Source organism: Micromesistius poutassou (genome assembly GCF_964030765.1).
Source record: "Micromesistius poutassou genome assembly, chromosome: 4".
NCBI classification, from domain to species: domain Eukaryota; kingdom Metazoa; phylum Chordata; class Actinopteri; order Gadiformes; family Gadidae; genus Micromesistius; species Micromesistius poutassou.
Window position 1 is genome coordinate 13032942 of NC_140274.1, and position 18224 is coordinate 13051165.

An 18224-nucleotide genomic window follows, 5' to 3' on the forward strand; every position below is an offset into this window, starting at 1 on the left:
TCAGCCCTCTTCAACTTCTTCATTCTCTTCTTCGTTGGTCCAGAGTTGACTTGATGTCAGTGAATCGTCAGTCATCATCGTTTGGTTTCGTTATGACCAGAAAGAGTTGTAGTGAGGGGAACACCAGCGGATTTGGAGACAAAATACTGGTTGAAAGTAAACATGGGTTTAACATAAACAGGCAGATAAGAATTTAGGAGAGGTTTTTTTGGAAGACACATCTTTTATTTTTTATATCCTGCTAAAGTAGTGCATGAGAGATAATCAGAAATGAAATGTAGTTTTAGTGACCGATTACAAAAAAGAATGAATGGATAATAAATAATAATGAATGTTGTTGTGTTCACACATATCAAACACACACTAAACATAGCATTAGTCTCTCAAAGAAAGACTAATGCATCGAAATGGCAGCGTACCTGCAAGCTGTGGAGGTGGTAATGAGTCGTTGAAAAAAGCAATTTTCAGTCCAGAAGAGGGCAGTATTGTTCAGGGTTTCACACCACTGCCTGTGTGGTGACCGTATTTGGAGAAGCATTTAAGGTCACACAATAGTCCCAGGAATCTCCCTATGGAGTGGCTTCAGTTTATTTGACCATTTATTTCATACAATGGTTGGGTTCTATCAGACGCTATATCCAATTTTAACATCTCAAACCACTGTGTGCGTGTGTGTGTGTGTGTGTGTGTGTGTGTGTGTGTGTGTGTGTGTGTGTGTGTGTGTCTGTGTGTGCGTGTGTGTGTGTGTGTGAGTGCTCATCTGTGCTACGTAAAAATGTATACATTAACAATTGATTCACTCTATATCTGCGTTGTGGCCACTTCTTACCAATTCATATACTAATTGTTTGCCAACATTCATTGCCATAATGAATCGGAAGGGTTCACCGAATATATTTAGTTGCTTTCTTCATCGCTTTTTAAAAGGGTAGATCTACCCTAAAATCAGCATTATGGCTGCATGCCTGCATGTCATTCATAAAAAGGCCTTAGGGTCTGCATGCTCTGATGCAGGTTTATGTTCGCTATGCTCAAATGCTATCTCTGTACTGCTCTGTGTGTCTGTGGCCAAGCTGCTTCGCCTACAAGAATTGTAATTCAAAACATATTCAGGGCCATTTATTTTTGGGCCTTTGCTGTATGCCAAATAAAACAGTTAACCAATTATGTGTGTGTCTGTGTGTGTGTGTGTGTGTGTGTGTGTCTCTGTGTGTGGGTGTGTGCAAGTGTCTGTGTGTGTTCATATGTATGCGTGTGTGTGCGTGTGTGTGGGTGTGTTTGTGTGTGTATGTGCGTGTGAGTACCCTGGACTCATTGCACTCATTTATGTCTTGGTATTTATATTACGTTCTGAGCATCTCACTAAATGTTAACTACCTTTACCCTGTGTACTTTGTCTGTACACATCTGTCAAAGTCTTTATTTTGACACCATGCAAATATTTCTAGACAAGAGTGTAAGCAAATCTCTCTCTCTCTCTCTCTCTCTCTCTCTCTCTCTCTCTCTCTCTCTCTCTCTCTCTCCCAGACACCTCGTATGATGCTGTACGGCGAACAGGATGGTCAAACAATATGCACAGTGGAAAAGGTGAGAACACACACATTGAGTCTGAGTCCGCTTTGATCACATTCAATCCGGCTGCAGTATTTCCAATACGTGTGTGTTTCAGCCGACATGCTTAAAGTGGGTAAGGTTGGACTCAGCACAACTCACAGTGCCACAGACATTGCTGCCAGTGTCAGTAAAAATGCTGTGCCCAAAGTTCCACCCACTGGGTAACTCCACTGTGGTTTTAAAGCGAAACAGTCGCAATCTCTCTCCTACAACACTATTTTACTCAAGTCTGGTCCATTCCAGAGCAGTTCCAAAATCCACAGAGTCCAGACATGTACTGTGGGGCGGACCACCAAAGATTAAACCCTCTGTCATCAGAACACGAACAGGCGCTTAAGAGCACCAGCTACTGGCCTTGTTTTCCTTGGAACCCACTGCTGACATGCCATCATGATGTGTAGCTTATCCACAACCGCCCTTCTGATGTTGACTCCCACTCTCTCTCTCTCTCTCTCTCTCTCTCTCTCTCTCTCTCTCTCTCTCTCTCTCTCTCTCTCTCTCTCTCTCTCTCTCTCTCTCCTTTCCCCCACTCTCTCTTTCTTATCTTCATATCACCTCCCTTGCTCTTTATCTCGTCATGTCTACTATGTCCCTCGTTTTTTGGGACTTTGTCTGTGTTTTCTTTCATCTTCTTCTTCTTCTTCTTCTCTCTTTTTTTTGTTCTGCATCCCTGAACTTTCCATCCTATCCCCTTACCTCTTCTTCCTCCTCCTCCTCCTCCTGCTCCTTTTCCTCTCCCTCCCTTCTCCTCCTCACCCTCCCCCATCTCCGCCTCCACCTTCTTTTCCTCCTTCTCCTTCACCCCCTTCTCCTCCTCCACCTCCTTTACCTCCTCCTCCCCTTCCTCCTCCTCCTCCTCCTCCTCCTCCTCCTCCTGGGTACTGTTGCTTCGCTACAGGCTCGCCAGTCGTCAGCCAGAACGGGTCCAACAAGTCTGCAGAGCAGCCCAGAGCTCAGCCAGGTAACAGTTCACTGTATGCACACCCAACCTTAATACACACACAGTGCAGCCTTGGTGTGCTGGTGGGTATCAGATGACTGGTGAGGACTGCTGTTTAATGTCTCCTCGTGTTTAAGTATCAACATTACTCCGAATTGGTGACAGAGTAGACACAGTCGTGGCTGAAGATCATCTATGCCTGAGGGACTTATGAATGTGTGAATGAATTTTATGAATTTTACCTACAGATCCCTACCAGATTCTGGGGCCTACCAGTAGTCGCCTTGCCAATCCAGGTAAGACACATCAGCCATGGTCTGACCATTCAGCGTAATTAGGCTTTGTAACATCTTTTGAAGGGCTAGGCCTACTTAAGAAATGCTTTGCTTTATGTGTTACCCTCTGTCCCTCTTAAATAATGACTTATGATTCAGGGAACGCCAAACGGATCAGTTCTGGACTCTTTCTGGAATCGTTAATTAATTTACATTTGCTTTCATTCATTTGTATATATTTCCTAAAGCCACCCCCCCCCGGGCTCATCGAGTAGAATCTGAGTCTGAAGGGATGGAGATGCACCCCACCCTGCCTGACCCCCTGTGTGTCCCCCCCCCCGTCCCCGTCCCCGTCCCCCCCCACCCAGGCTCCGGTCAGATCCAGCTGTGGCAGTTCCTCCTGGAGCTGCTGTCGGACAGTGCCAACGCGGGCTGCATCACCTGGGAGGGCACCAACGGGGAGTTCAAGATGACGGACCCCGACGAAGTGGCGCGGCGCTGGGGCGAGCGCAAGAGCAAGCCCAACATGAACTACGACAAGCTGAGCCGCGCACTGCGCTACTACTATGATAAGAACATCATGACCAAGGTGCACGGCAAGCGCTACGCCTACAAGTTTGACTTCCACGGCATCGCCCAGGCCCTGCAGCCGCACCCCACCGAGTCGTCCATGTACAAGTACCCCGCGGACCTGGCCTATGTGCCCTCCTACCACGCCCACCAGCAGAAGGTCAACTTTGTGTCCCAGCACCCATCCTCCATGCCTGTCAGCTCCTCCAACTTCTTCGGACCCAGCGCCCCGTACTGGAGCTCGCCCACGGCGGGGATCTACCCCAACCCCAACGTGCCGCGCCACCCCAACTCCCACGTCCCGTCCCACCTGGGAAGTTACTACTAAAGCCCCCCCCCCCCACCAAAAAAGATAAACCTTCTAATCCTGACCCACAAGTGTTCAGCGCCAGTCCTGGTCGCCCGCCCCGCTTATGGTTTTCTACGATGAACTGTCCACGTTCGCTGACCTGCACTCAAACAGAACCAACGGACCTTTTTCCCGAGCTGCACGGGCCAGTGGGCTCTGCAGAAAGTCTGCTTCCAAACGGCTTCATGAAGGAAGATTCGGAGGATTGAAGGATTATTTTTATATATATATATGTATATATATATATATACATATATATATATATATATATATACATATATATACACATATATGTGTAGAAATAAAAAAAAATAACTGGATGTTATGGTCCAAAAAAATGGAATACTACTTAACTTTATGAGACTTGCCAATGTTTCCATGTTTGTTTCTACCTTGGAAGAGAGTCTGTGTTTCCTGTGCCTTTCGCCTTCCCTGCCTTTTTCGGAGAAAGCGGTACCGACGGGACCCATAAGTGTCCCGTCTAGTACAACGCTCGGACACACACTCGTCCCTGTACACGGCCCTAGCCCAAGGGGAGAGAGAGCATCCAGAGGCCTGCTCCCTCACCTCCGCTCCCCCCAACGCGCTTGTCCCACCGCTAGCAGACATGAGCCTAGTCTTCACGGCTCTTAATCGACATCTCCCTCAGTACATTCATGTATGCATGTATGTAGCTGCCTATTTTATGCTTTCATCCTAAAATAGTCATGTTGCTGGTTTCATTCCAACTGGCTGGACAACACATTCCCCCCCACCGCCCCACCTCAAAGTCTCTACCTGCTTCTCTCTCCATCTCCCAGGTCCCCTTTATGTGTGTGGAGTCCTTTGAATCTCGTTGACTTTTCTCAGCACTGAATGACATTTTGGCAACAAATATGTGATGTAACCGTTTATCTTATCCTCCAAACTGGAAAGCTAAAGAAGAGTTAAATGCCAAAGACGGAAGCGCTGTATGTTTTGCAGGCCGGGTTCACTTACTTTTGTCGTAATCCTTTAAATTACTTTGTTTGCTCTAGCATGTCTGGATTATACGACGCCAATGTATTTTAGTTGTTTTCAATTGTTTTCTGGGGCTGGGCCTTTGGTTCCCTTTCGCTGGAGAAGCTCATTCAAAAAGTAAGTGAAGCAATTTGTTACAGAAATTCATCCCAGGTCTGATGTTTCCAGCGAGGCCCACACACCAGTCTGTTCAAATGTGGATGTGTTGTTTTGTCTTCCAAGCGGGTCATTCCCAGAGGGTTGGCTTATGAACTAAGTAAGTATTAATGTGAATGTGTTGGGGTTTGCTTGTGAAACATTTGGAAAGGAGTGCCAAGAAGCAAAATGAAAAGGTTGTCAGATGTTTTCATTCTCTCACCAGTAAGTAAAGAATCGGTTATTTTACACTCAGGGCCTTCCATCTGGAATTCTAAATAAAGTGTTGATTTAATGTATCCACTTGCAACTTTGGTGCATTTTTATCCCAAGTGCCTTAAACGGATAGTTCAGGATTTTGAACATCGGGTCTCATTTCCAAATGAGCCAGTGTGTTCATCTATCATTGGAGACCATTTTCAATACTTTTCATTCAGTCCTTCTAGTTGCAGAAATCACTGGTGCTAGGCTAGCACAACTCGAGGGGAACTGCTAGCCTGCCAATAAAAACAGTTTTACCCACTCCCGAGGAGAACCAATTATAATGCTTGACTATCGATGTAAATGTCTGTGTTGATAGAATAGTGTTAGAAATAAACTTACACTTGCATCGCATTGCATTTAGTTTATAATCCCTGTAGTTGGAAGCAAGCTACGGCAGCGGCGGACTGATATTACCTGGAGTGTGCTTCTCTGTTTACCTTCTGCTGTAGTGAATTGGTTGCTACAACGGAGCAAAGTGAAATTCCGCCACTGCTGAGAAAGTAGTCCCCCAAAATGTAATGTGATCATTGCGATACAAGGATAGTTTTATTTCTAATATTATTCTATCAACACAGACATTTACATCGATAGTCGGGCATTATAATTGGTTTGCATCGGGTGTACTTTGGAGTGGGTAAAACTGTTTTTATGGGCAGGCTAGCAGTTCTCCTCGACTTGCGCTAGCCTAGCGATTTCAGCAACTAGAAGGACTGAATGAAAAGTGTCTTCAATGATAAATAACTCACTGGCTCACTTGGAAATGAGACCCGATGTCCAAAATCCTGAACTATCCCTTTAACATACGATTCCATAATAATGTTGTGAACTGGTCCCTGTAGACCATGAAGATGTAGACATCTACCTTATCTAGCCTACTTTATCTGGCCCTGAATCTGTCAATGTTCGGTTTTGAAGTGCACTTTGACAGCCACAGTTATCATTATTGCTTCCCTCCTCTATTCCGGGCCAGTCGGTGGTCAGGTCACCCATCATGACTCTGTTTCCATTCCACCAGGGCAGGATCTCGGTTTGAGAGCAGGAATGTGCTACCTATTTTAAGTTCCTCACTGATCAGCAAAATGCACATGTCTCAAGTCAGGATTTGACCCTAATCCATCTTCAGGTGATTTTTTTTGTTATTTTTCGATGGCAAAAGTATTTCTTTTGAAATATCTGAAAATGGACACTTGAAAAATGAATTGCTTAGGAATGAGTAGTTTGTCAAAGAACCAAAAAAATTAAGTATGACAAGATGAAACAAAGAAATCCTCAGATTCGCGAACGCTGTGCGTTTGTCAGACCTATGTTCTATTATTTTGTAAGCATCATTCAACTAGGCATTAAAGCAACTTACTGTATAAATTATGCAGAGTTATTTTCATATGTGACACAGTATAAAGAAAAAATCAAGAGAATTAATACGAGTTGACCTCGGTCAAAAATGCAAACCTTTTGAGTCCATTTCTGCTACGTAGTTTGTTCAACATTTTATATCTGTACATTTGGGCAATACATTTTTACATTAATGTTTCTTGTGATTTTTATTATTTTTGAAATTTGACTTGTAATGTGCTCAGTGCCTTGAAGTGCACAAGATTTGTTTCTTTTTGTTGTTGCTAATACCACAAATGCCTGCTTCATATCTCAAAAGCCAACTTAAGGGAAATTATGTTTAACTCTGTAATCTTCATATAATGATTGTGGTTCATTTCAATTTTTAAATCACTTCTCATGCATGATAACCCATAGATTTGGCAGCTTTCCATGTGCCTTACAATCTGCTCATCAAAATATGCAAAACATTACCAACAATGTTAATCAGCTTTTCTTTAAGTTCCATAGCCTTAGACAAGTCAATCAGAAGGGAACATGTAATTTGTAGCATTTTTAAGAATTTATTCTAAATCTGTACCCATTCATGTGTCTAAAAATAATTATTGAAAAGGGAACTGTGCTACTTATTATATGCAATGTATTTCGGAGATCAAATATATATATATATATACATATATATATATGTATAATTTACAATTAACCAATGTATTATTATTATTATTATTTTTATTTCTGCAATCTATTAAGTAATACCTTTTGAAAAAGGGCTTTTGTATAGGAAAAATGTGACAAAATAAATGTTTTTACCTCTCAAAGTACATTGTCTGTAGTGTCAATTTTATTGAAACATATCAACTTATAAATATATTTAAATATGTAAAATGCATATTCAAATGCATTGTAGCTACTCCCTAAAGGCAACACGATTAAAGGCTGTTTTCTGCTGTCTCCTTTTTTAATTGTCTTTTTATTATCCTACAAAATAAGCCCTTCAAAAAATTTAAAGCCTTTGTGCATCAGAACATTTTATTCCCACTAAATGATTGCATAAACAAATACTCCTTAATTTAATAATGTTATTGACAAGACATTCCAATGGCATTAACTTAAATTAACTTACAATCGAATGGAGCAGAAGCTTTACATGTATTCAACACATTTAATCTTTGAGCACTGGTAGTGGGACGTTGGTTATCTCAGTATTTGTTGTCATACTAACTAACAACATACCTTTGGATATTCGTTTTTAACGGAACAGTTAACTTTGTGATACATGTTTCAGCCACAAGAGGCCAGGCATTCACTACTGGTGCTATTTAATAGATCTACAATGAGTAGGCAGCGTACAAGGTGACACATTTGACTGGCTAATCTTACTCCATCCATTATCTTGCACTTTGGATAACTCTCAAACTAAATGTATTTATAAAAGGTAATTAGACATGTGGCTTAAAGTCAATACATTATCATAACAACTGCATTCGTTTCAAGATTACATTTTGTTGGTAAAATATTGGATATTGTGGATGCAGTAGACAAATACATTTATATATATTTATTATATTCCTATTGGTATGCTAGCTATTGCTGTTGTATGGTATGGCCAAGGTAGAGTAGTTTACCTCTACCCTAAATAAGCTCAAGAGATTTGCTCCTTCTGAAACATACAAACCCTCCAGTTTTTTTTTTTTTGTATTTGAATAATCACAAATTCTACTTCTCTGTGACAAATGACGAGAGCAGCAGCGGGAATGATGCTCTTAGCGTCTAGATTTCATGATAAATATCACAGGCAACTTAATGTCTGATTTTCTCGAACAATTGCATCCTGTTGTGCTCGGAATTTATTTGCTGTCACAACTTTGCTTTGTTTTAGAGATGAAAAGCATGAACAGGGGACGGCACCTGTTGTTTTGTTTATTTGACCTTTCTGATCACAGATGTGAAGTACTGCGATAGCTTGGTTGGAACAGAATATCACATAGAGCAATTTCTGTCAGTGCAAAAATAACATTTAATTTACTGTCTAAAGTCCAAAGCATAAAGACTTTCATATATTATTTATTGCTGCACACAGCCAATCATTAAGTGTATTCCTAAGAGCTGTTTTCTCACAGTCTTTCCAAGCAAATAAAAAAGAAAGGAAAATGGTCAATGTACACAGACAATGACAAGAATAAATTAGCAACTTTCTTAATATTTTCTAAATACTATGGATAAAAAAGTTAAAGGCTTCAGTAACACAAAGTTAACTAGATGGTCAAGCATTTCCCAAGGTCAAGTGGCAGGATATATTTCAATATGCTTTCGGTCAAGCCATTCAATCTAAGTGTTCCTCATCCTTTCAATTCAGAGCATTGTTATCATTGCTGATCTGTTTTCTCTCTCTTTCTGTGGCCTGACAGTAACAGGCATGGCGTTACATACAAATACATCAAAATGGCTTTGCTGACTGTAGGCTACAATTTCTTCACCTTGCATTGTGATTCTTGGCACCTGCTGTCAACACATCGTTCTTGTCTTTCATAGACACAACAAAATTCATATTTCCCCCCAACAAAAGACTCACATCTTGGTGACTGTGGGGTGCTGTTCAGATATATCAATGGCCTCAAAGCCCTGATTGTTTTGTCCCTCTCTGGAGTGGAGATGGTGCCCTTTGAGGTTGTGGAAACAGCTGACACAATGTGCAGTGGTCACGGGCACTACCTTGGAGAAGTTGGAGAAGTCCACCCTGTATTTGCCCTGCTTGCTCCTGGAGATAATGGGGAGGAAGTCATAGCCCCACATGATCTCCCTGGGGATGAAGGAGGTGCGCACCTGGCATGAGGAGCTGGTGGACTCCGCTGTGCCGTCCAGAAACACCACCAGCTCAAACTCCTGCTTGTGCAGGGTGTCCACCGCCATCTCGAAGAAGGGGCTGCTCCTGTCTATCACGTGGTAGAGTGTGAGGGGACACACAAAGAACAGGTTGTCCTTCCCGCAGTCCACCGAGAAGTCGATGTTCACCTGGTCCATGATGATGGTCTCCCCGTCTGCCATGTGGGTTGTCTTCAGCAGCTTGCCATAGATCTGGCTCCCGATCATCAGTGTTTTCCGCATGTTGGCCACCCGGATGGAAAGGCACATGGTGCCCTTCTTGGGACAAATGACTGCCATGTCACTGAAGGTGATGGTCTTGGCTCTCTTTTTAGGCAGGGAGATTTTGGACAGGATGATGCCGCACATGAAGCAGTTGATGATGGCTCCGATCAGGGACTGGATGATGATGAGGGCGACGGCGCCTGGGCAGAGAGGGGTGATGGCGCGGCCACCGTAGCCGATGGTTGTCTGCGTCTCCAGGGAGTAGAGGAACGAGGCGGTGAGTCCCTGCACGTTGTCCACGCATGGCGTATGGCTGGCAGGCGGATTCTGCCATGAAAGGTCTCCGTTGCTACGAGCAATCCAGTACCACAGAAGACCAAAGATGAACCAGCTGAGGGTGAAGGCGGCAATGAAGAAGAGGAGGACGAAACGCCAACGGATCTCCACAAAGGTGGTCCAGAAGTCTGCCATGAAGGCAAAGTGGTTGCTGTACATCACGTTGCCAAACTCAATGTTGCAGCGGCCATCTTTGGTCACTAACCTATTTCTATGAATTCTTCGTGCCAACAGCCTATTCTGGAGGTGCCTCTGGAAGAATCCACACATTTTTTCTGACGGATTCAGGGAAGACAATATGCATGTTAAATACTTGTAGGAGTACATATGTACACACAGAATGTTGAAATATATGCAAATTGGACATAAAAATTAACTTGCGTTTCCATACTATGAGAATGGAATACCATTATATATACTGTATACACCACTCTAGATCCTATGCTTTAAGAAACACAATGCATGGAACCTGGTCCTCATTATGAATCTTTCCATTGGCATTGTGTTTGTCCTACAGCTGATATATGTCCTTCAGAATGCAGAATACCTTCCATATCCATATTTCATCTTCCATAAGGAAAATCAGCCAAAGCCCACAGCTATGATGATTGATTATTTTTGATAATTATCCTGTGCCTGGCAACCTATCTTATCCAGTATTAATGGAATTTCACTCCAAATATAGTGGTCTCTGTTCCTTTAGTGGATTCTGAATAAATATATTTTTGTTAACGCCAATAACTGACTGTGTGCTTGTTATTGTGCAGTGGAGAGTTTGACTTTCAGCTCTAGCTTTAAGTTCAGACACAGAAAAACAAAAATAATTGGAAAACCACACTGTGAAGTGTTTGTTTCTATCAATCTCAAAGGTTTAATATCACATAATATACCACAATGAAACAACTTAATGAGGCAAGTAATGTCCTCTGATCATTTCAACCCATCACTTTTTAAAAGCAAAAATAAAATGGAACAACTGTTGAAACAATTATATGCATCTTTTGGGGTGATACTGTGTTAAGATCCAACTTTAATGACCGGATCACAATAACATAAGATTTACCATTTACAGTTTTTAGTTTTTTTTCTAATACCCCCAAAGGTAAAATCGCCTCAATCAAAACATACCTCCTTCAATAGAGTTGTGTGTCGCCTCCTGACAGCTTGATATCCCTCCAATCAATGCAAATAAATCCTAAGGAGCAGTCTGATCGCTTGTTCCACGTTATTCCTATTGGCGGTTCAGGTGAGTCCTGAGGGGCGGTCTCTTGTTTCCAAAATGCCTCCACACCTCTACCTGCTCACTCTTATAACGTCCTACTAGCCCAGGCTACCAGCTCGGGCTCCCCAGGTGATGTTTACGCCCATATATACAAAGACAAGGAGCGCACTCCCACTTGTGTTTACCCCACAGCGGCCTGGCACCAGGAGCCAGGCTGACCTCTGCATGCCTTTGTCTGTTGTGATTAAATAAAACTCTGCAGACAAAAGAACTGTGCACCTTTTAATAAATGTGTGGCAAGAGAAAAAGACAAATCCTTTTGAGAAAAAAATGACATGAAAAAAGTTTCAATCAATGTATTATGTATGTACGAGTGTGCACGTGTAAGGACGTACGTGATGTGGGTACGGGGGAAATTGGGTGTATGTCGAAGGTTGTGACTGAGCAGAGGATAAAGGCAGAAAGTCTGTGTCCCAGTTCTAAACGGCAATATCCCCTTGGAATACTTGTAGTTATGGGGTGGGGAAGAAGTATTATGAATGCCAAGAGAAAATGCTTTGAATGCTTAAGCGGAGAAGAATAGAAATTGTAATGGGAGTCCTTGTCCACAGCCTTCACAGCAAAGGTGAGGAACAGGGTGTTAGCTTTCACTACACATTGTTCATCTGTGATTGTGTGAGCCGTGGAGAACCATTCCGAGGCCTTGTTGGCAAACACCACGATTGTCCTTAATATCCTGAGCATTCTCCACTGTAATTGATGGAGGGTGGCTCAATTACTGGTCTGTAGATATGTGCTGAAAGGGGGGGAGGAATGTCACTGCTATAAAAAGATAATAGACTAATGAATAAACAGGCTTACTTGTTCCAAGGGTCCGACATGCAAATGGTATTCAATTGTAAGAATGTATGTTAACGTTTAGATTAGAACCAATGAAGGGCAGCTTGAGTAATGGCGTTTCTATTTGACGTGTAAACGTGTGTAATGTGTTGTGTAAATTGGCTGACAGACATTTTGGTACCATCTGATTATACAGGTTCTGACATGCCTCCAACAATAGGCAGGTGGTTCCTCGAAGTGTCATTAGCATAACTAGTATCACATCTACTACGTTATCTTAAGGATTACAGTACTTTTGTGCACTATGCAAAGGCATGCAAACAAACAACTGTGGATCCAATATATATATGGGTTAATCGGGTGAGGACTATTGTTAGTACCATTGATACACAAGTGAGGCAGAGGTGGGCCCAAGCCTTTGATAACCAAATGTATTTTGTGGACGGTAAACAATAGCAGTTTCTCCCCTCAGCACCTTGAAATGTTCAATGATTTAATATTGGTTTCTGTGATAGTTTCTTTCAAGCAGCCTGAGGAAAAACAAGACAGTATTTGATTGAATAGAAGTTGAAGATACATTTTTTTTGTGTCTTTCCGTTTTTATATATTATATGATGCAATCTATATTATAAGATCATGAACATTTATATATTGACATTTTAATTTATGTGTCAATTTGATTGAAGTGCATAGACTTGTGGAAGTGGAAGTATAACAGGGGTGACAGGGCCTTCTCAGTTGCTGCACCCTCCCTCTGGAGCTTCCTCCCCAACTGCATCCGACAGGCTAACACACTCATCATTTAAACAGGCCATCAAAACCCACCTTTTCAAGATTGCTTTCACCCCATAACCTCCTTCCCATCTCTCCCCTTCCTCCTTTTAACTATTTCATTTCAATTTCAATTTCAATTTTATTTGAATGGGACGATGTGCAATTGAAACATAAATTTAACCATTTGATACATCACACCTGAGTTACATCGCACACATCTAAAAACATCAAACATCATTCAACATGGAAGGACATATAACAAATAGCAATATATCACACATGAAAGGTCCCTCGCAGGCACACATATACACACACACACACTACATGATCAGAGGGTGTGGCGACATGCACAGCACACAACACTATACCCACACACATACACACCTTGTCAGCCCCACTGGGAGATAAAAGTGACTGAAATAAAAAGTAATGATGGTCACTAAAGTTAGTGGGTTATTCCTAGTTGTATCTACCCATTTTAGTTTTTTAGCTATCTATTTTATTTTATCTTTTTATCTTTTTACTTATATAGGTTCTTATTAAATGATTTTATTTTGTGTTCACTCTGTAAAGCATCTTTGAGTATTTAGAAAAGCGCTATATAAGTTTAGTGTATTATTATTATTATTATTATTATTATTATTATTATTATAACTTGAATTAGAATGTACAAATAAATAAATGAATGAATAAATAAATAAATACTTTTCCTATCCTCATGTCAATTGATTCAGTTTACATCTTTGTCAAACCTTTGTCCGCCCAGGTAGCAAAACAGGTTAAGCTAATTGGAGCTGTTCAGGGGTGAATGTGTGTGTGTGTGTGTGTGTGTGTGTGGGTTGTTGTATCTGTGTGTGTGTGTGTGTGTGTGTGTGTGTGTGTGTGTGTGTGTGTGTGTGTTGTTGTTGTATCTGCATGTGTGTTTGTTTGTGTGTTTGAGTGTGGGTTGTTGTATCTGTGTGTGTGTGTGTGTGTGTGTGTGTGTGTGTGTGTGTGTGTGTGTGTGTGTGTGTGTGTGTGTGTGTGTGTGTGTGTGCATGCACACGTGCTTGGTGTATGCCTGTGTGCGTGCCTGGTGTGTGAGTGTGTACTTGTGTGCAGTGTGCATGCGTGCCTGTTAGATGTGTTTGTTGATGTGTGTGTGTGTGTGTGTGTGTGTGTGTGTGTGTGTGTGCGTAAGCACGTTAAACATCACATATTTGATATAGTATTCTGGATTTGTTTATTAACATTATAAAAAACATAATTAGTAATGAAGTTAATTTCTACACAACTCAGACCTGTCATCTACTGCACACCACCTGACCAGATACACTTCATTGTGAATCCCTCATGAGCACGACAAGGCCTTTAGTCATCCTGTATACATAATTAATTTCCTTCTTGTTTCGTTGTCTTCTGAATTCATAAACTAATTGACTGGACTTCGGAGCAGCCTTCCGGTTGCTGTTTTCTCCTATGGAGATGAAGAGAGGTAGCATGCAGTGAGGGTCGCGGTTTCGCTGAGTCATCATATTCTCAAACATTTGTATTCCGCTTCCATCAGTTTCCCTCCTGAGTAAAAATGGCAAACTGCTAAATGCCATGCATCTCCTGACATGGCAGGGGCCGGGCCCTGCTTGCCAAGTGCTCGTTTCCAGCGATAATGCAAACACAAGCAAGGGACCCTTTCTGAAAAGTGTGCATTCTTCCATTTGTATCGCCTCTTTTTCGAAACGATTTGCACAAGGTCATATTTTGTGACTATGAAACATATTTTAGTTCCTTTACCAACACACATTGCAAGATTTTAAAACTCAAGCAAAAGACAAGTGTTATGTGTCTATATTCGATAAAGCACAATATAAATTACATCATTGACCTATTAGTCCAAAGCACAGAAGAAAAATCTAATAAATACATAAATTCTATTGATTGCCCAAAAACATGTTTATGGCAATGTGGTAAAATGGCTATAAATTTATAGCATAGTTTAAGTAGATAGATACAAAAATTACAAAAAGCAGGGTAGGCCTATACTAGTATATCAGTATAATTTACACTCGGTTTAGGACTTCTAAAATAGAACAAGAAATATAGGGCTCGCTCCTTAGCCACTAGACAGAACATAAATAAACCCAAGGCTTTATTGTAAGAGTTGAGTTTACAAATGGGTGATCGATGTAAGGAACTTTCAATGAATGGACACTAGCATTGCTGGTTAAATGGTTAAGACTCATAAATAAAAGAATGCAATATGCAAAATTTAAGTCTTATCCCAGGTCACTACAAAAAAATAATATTTAAAATGGATAACAATTTAATGTAGCATGTAAGACATTCAGATAAACTCCAAAGGCCTGGCGAAAAGTGGTCTTCATCCTCCCAAGCTGTTCCGCTTGCTCTGGGAATCCTTGTCTGGCCATTCCTAAACTCACAGTAATTACTACGGTGAGAGTGTCACTCTCCCTGCAGCAATACACAGTATAATAGCCTGGGTCGTTGTGTGGAGTTCCAGTGAGAAATCTCTTGTGTATTTTCTTATGTGTCAGATGTAATATCGTACGTTATATTATTCAGCCATTGATGGGCATCCTATGCAGGATGTCTGGGCTCCAGCAGACGGTGATGCTGGCCAGGATTTCCAGGCAAAGGTGATTCATGGATGGTTTGCTGAGTAGAGGGGGAGATGAACAGCTGGATGGAGGGGCTGTCAGATGGATGGAGGAATGGATGGGTGAATGTGTGTGACCCTGTGTTGAATGTGACTAAGTATGATTATATTATAAGTAGGCTATGCATTCATTTGTGTTTTTATATATTTTGTGAAAAAGGAAAGTGCATCACTGTTGATTTCCTAGTTTGGCGGTAAATTATAAGTAGGGAGGATAATTGAGTTGAGTTACGGGTACGATGCATCCAACAGTGGAACCAACTGAATTATGAATAGAACCTTGCTAGCACAGTCCTGTACTGTGGGTTTCACACTGAGGTGATTCATAATTTAAACACTAATAGATGCCCCCATTCCCGTATGTACCCGCCCTGCATGTTAGCTCTTCACCCGCTGTGTTGTTAAACAACAAAAGCTAACGTGCTAAATCCTTTAGTTTCATTTCTTGGGGATAAAACTGGCTTGATAGTAGAGCAGCAGATTTAATTTCTCTCTGACCCTCCCCCCCCCCCCCCCCCCCCCCCTCTCTCTCTCTCTCACTCTCTCTCTCTCTCTCTCTCTCTCTCTCTCTCTCTCTCTCTCTCTATATATATATATATATATATATATATATATATATATATATATATATATATATATCATATACATATTTATATATCTCACACACACACAACCACGTGAACACCCTGCCATTCTCTGTTTAGAAGTGTGTCCTTCACCTTGCGTTAAGTGATGAACGCAACATGGATGGCCTTGTGGGGGAGGAATCGGCAGAGGACTGAGGAAAGGATCGAAGAGGTGGGAAGGTGTAGGGAGGGATGGAAAGGAAAGGAGGGGGGATGAATGGATAGAGAAAGGATGGGAGGTGGGAGGAAGAGAGGGAGAGAGGGAGGAAGGGAAGGAAAGGAGGGGGGATGAATGGATGAAGAAAGGATGGGAGGTGGGAGGGGGGGACGGAGAAAGGGAAGGAGGGAGGAAGGGAAGGAAAGGAGGGGGGATGAATGGATGAAGAAAGGGAGGGAGGTGGGAGGGGGGGAGGGAAAGGAGGGGGGGATGAATGGATGAAGGAAGGACCCACCATCACTCCCACCTCCCATCCTTCCATCATCCATTCATAAGCGTATGTGGGAGGGAGGGGGGATTTACAGATGAAGGAAGGATGCAAGGTACGGGGGAGGGAAGGGTGGAAAGAGGTAGCGATATGCAGCAGTAGTGAATGAGGGTGCCGTCTGAGGAGGGGTCAATAAGCTGATGAAACAATGACATGCAGAGGCAGGGCCCCCAGGAGTGACCTCAGGACCTCAGGAGTGCCCCCACTGCAGAACGTACAGAAAGCTTTGGCCTGTGTATGTGCTCGGGTAGGCCTCAGAGTCTGTGATTACATGCTGGTGCTTGTCTTCCTTTGACCTGTTTCTGGAGAATAAGCAGATCAATAATTAACAATGTGTTTTCCCTTTTGCCTCGGCACTCCCTTCTATCCATATAGATGTGGGTCACAGAATACACCCTACACAAAATGGTATGTAATAATCAGTGGAGAGCAACAGAACTCACCACTTTGAGTGAACATAAAGCATACACTATTTATACCAATATTCTTTCATATGTAGGGTTAGTGTTTCAGCGGTATAGCGTAAGAAAACAGATGAACCTCAGTGGGTCATCACTCCATCTGATCACTGCTAATGAGCCAACTCGTAAAGTGCTTCTGCCGTGGGGACGCCCTCACACCCTATAGCGGAACCAGCCTGCCCTCGGAAAACACATAGGTACGCAGAAGCCATGCATATGGAGTAGTAGTAGTAGAGTGTGGAGGGGGGTGAAGCTAAGCTTTGATCAATAAGATTGTCGTCTCAGTCAGTGACATTAAGGCCTGTCACAAACAATATAAATTAAGACTTTTATGGTCATTATTATTATTATGGTCGATTTTCATTCTGTTCATAATGGAGCTCAGACAACCAGTGATGACGTCAGGTTCTTCTTCACATCAGGAGCATCTCTCCACGTGGCTCCTTCCTCTACGCTGAGATCCACCGCACTTCATTACTCTACCACGCTCCCTAATCTGCCACCTCCTGCAGCTCCCTTGGCTTAGGCTGGGGAAATCTCCAAGCACTCTCCGTTCTCTCTCTCTCTCTCTCTCTTTCACACTCTCTTCCCTCTCACTCTCCGCTCGTTCCCTCTCTCTGAGTCTCTCTCAATCTCCTCTTTCTTACCCTCCACTCTCTCTCCCTCTCCCTCTCACACTCTTCCCTCTCACTGTCTCAGTCTCTCTGTCTCTGTCTCCACTTGCCTCTTTCTCACTCTACACTCTCTCTCACTCCTCTGCTCACCCTCCACTCTCTCTCTCTCTCTCTCTCTCACACACACTCTCTCTTCCCTCTCACTCTCGTCTGGTGCTCCCTCCACTCGCACTCTTTCACTCTCTCACACTTCACACACTCTTCCATCTCACTCTCCACTCTCTCTCTCTCTCTCTCTCTCTCTCTCTCTCTCAGTCTCTCTCATGCTCCATTTTCCTCTCGCTCACTCTCCTCTGCTCACCCACCATTCTCTCTCTCGCTCTCTTTCCCACTCTACACTCCCTCTCTGTCTTCTCTCTCCCTCTTGTTCTCTTCATATTTCTCTATCTTTCTCGGGCATGGCTTGCTACAGTTTTCTGCAGTAGTATGTATGTATGTATAGTATAGGTGGTGTGGCAGAGAGAGGCGGGGAATGGGGCCGGGTGTGTAGGGGTGTGCTGCAGGGTCGTAAATCACCCTCTGCGATCCTTCTCCCTGGTGTGCATGAAGCACACAAAGACATCCCCCTAGCCTGCTCGCGCACGGGGA

General features: G+C 42.6%; 2 protein-coding genes across 3 annotated transcripts in view; one reads left to right on the plus strand and one right to left on the minus strand.

Moving 5' to 3' along the window:
- fli1 (Fli-1 proto-oncogene, ETS transcription factor) overlaps nt 1–7289 on the plus strand; it is a 27675-nt gene extending 20386 nt beyond the window's left edge. For both annotated transcript variants that reach the window (XM_084467010.1, XM_084467011.1), the window contains exons 6-9: nt 1528–1587; nt 2513–2575; nt 2803–2850; nt 3198–7289. In XM_084467010.1, coding sequence (XP_084323136.1) covers nt 1528–1587; nt 2513–2575; nt 2803–2850; nt 3198–3727 — 701 coding nt within the window. In that variant the 3' untranslated portion in view covers nt 3728–7289. The remainder of the gene's footprint in view (nt 1–1527; nt 1588–2512; nt 2576–2802; nt 2851–3197) is intronic.
- A 1757-nt stretch (nt 7290–9046) lies between these two features.
- On the minus strand, nt 9047–10171 carry LOC311341520 (ATP-sensitive inward rectifier potassium channel 1-like; the record flags this gene model as incomplete). The annotated part of the gene is made up of 1 exon (XM_084466351.1): nt 9047–10171. The coding sequence occupies one exon, from the start codon at nt 10169–10171 to the stop codon at nt 9047–9049; it is 1125 nt and encodes a 374-aa protein (XP_084322477.1).
- Nucleotides 10172–18224: the final 8053 nt, after the last annotated feature.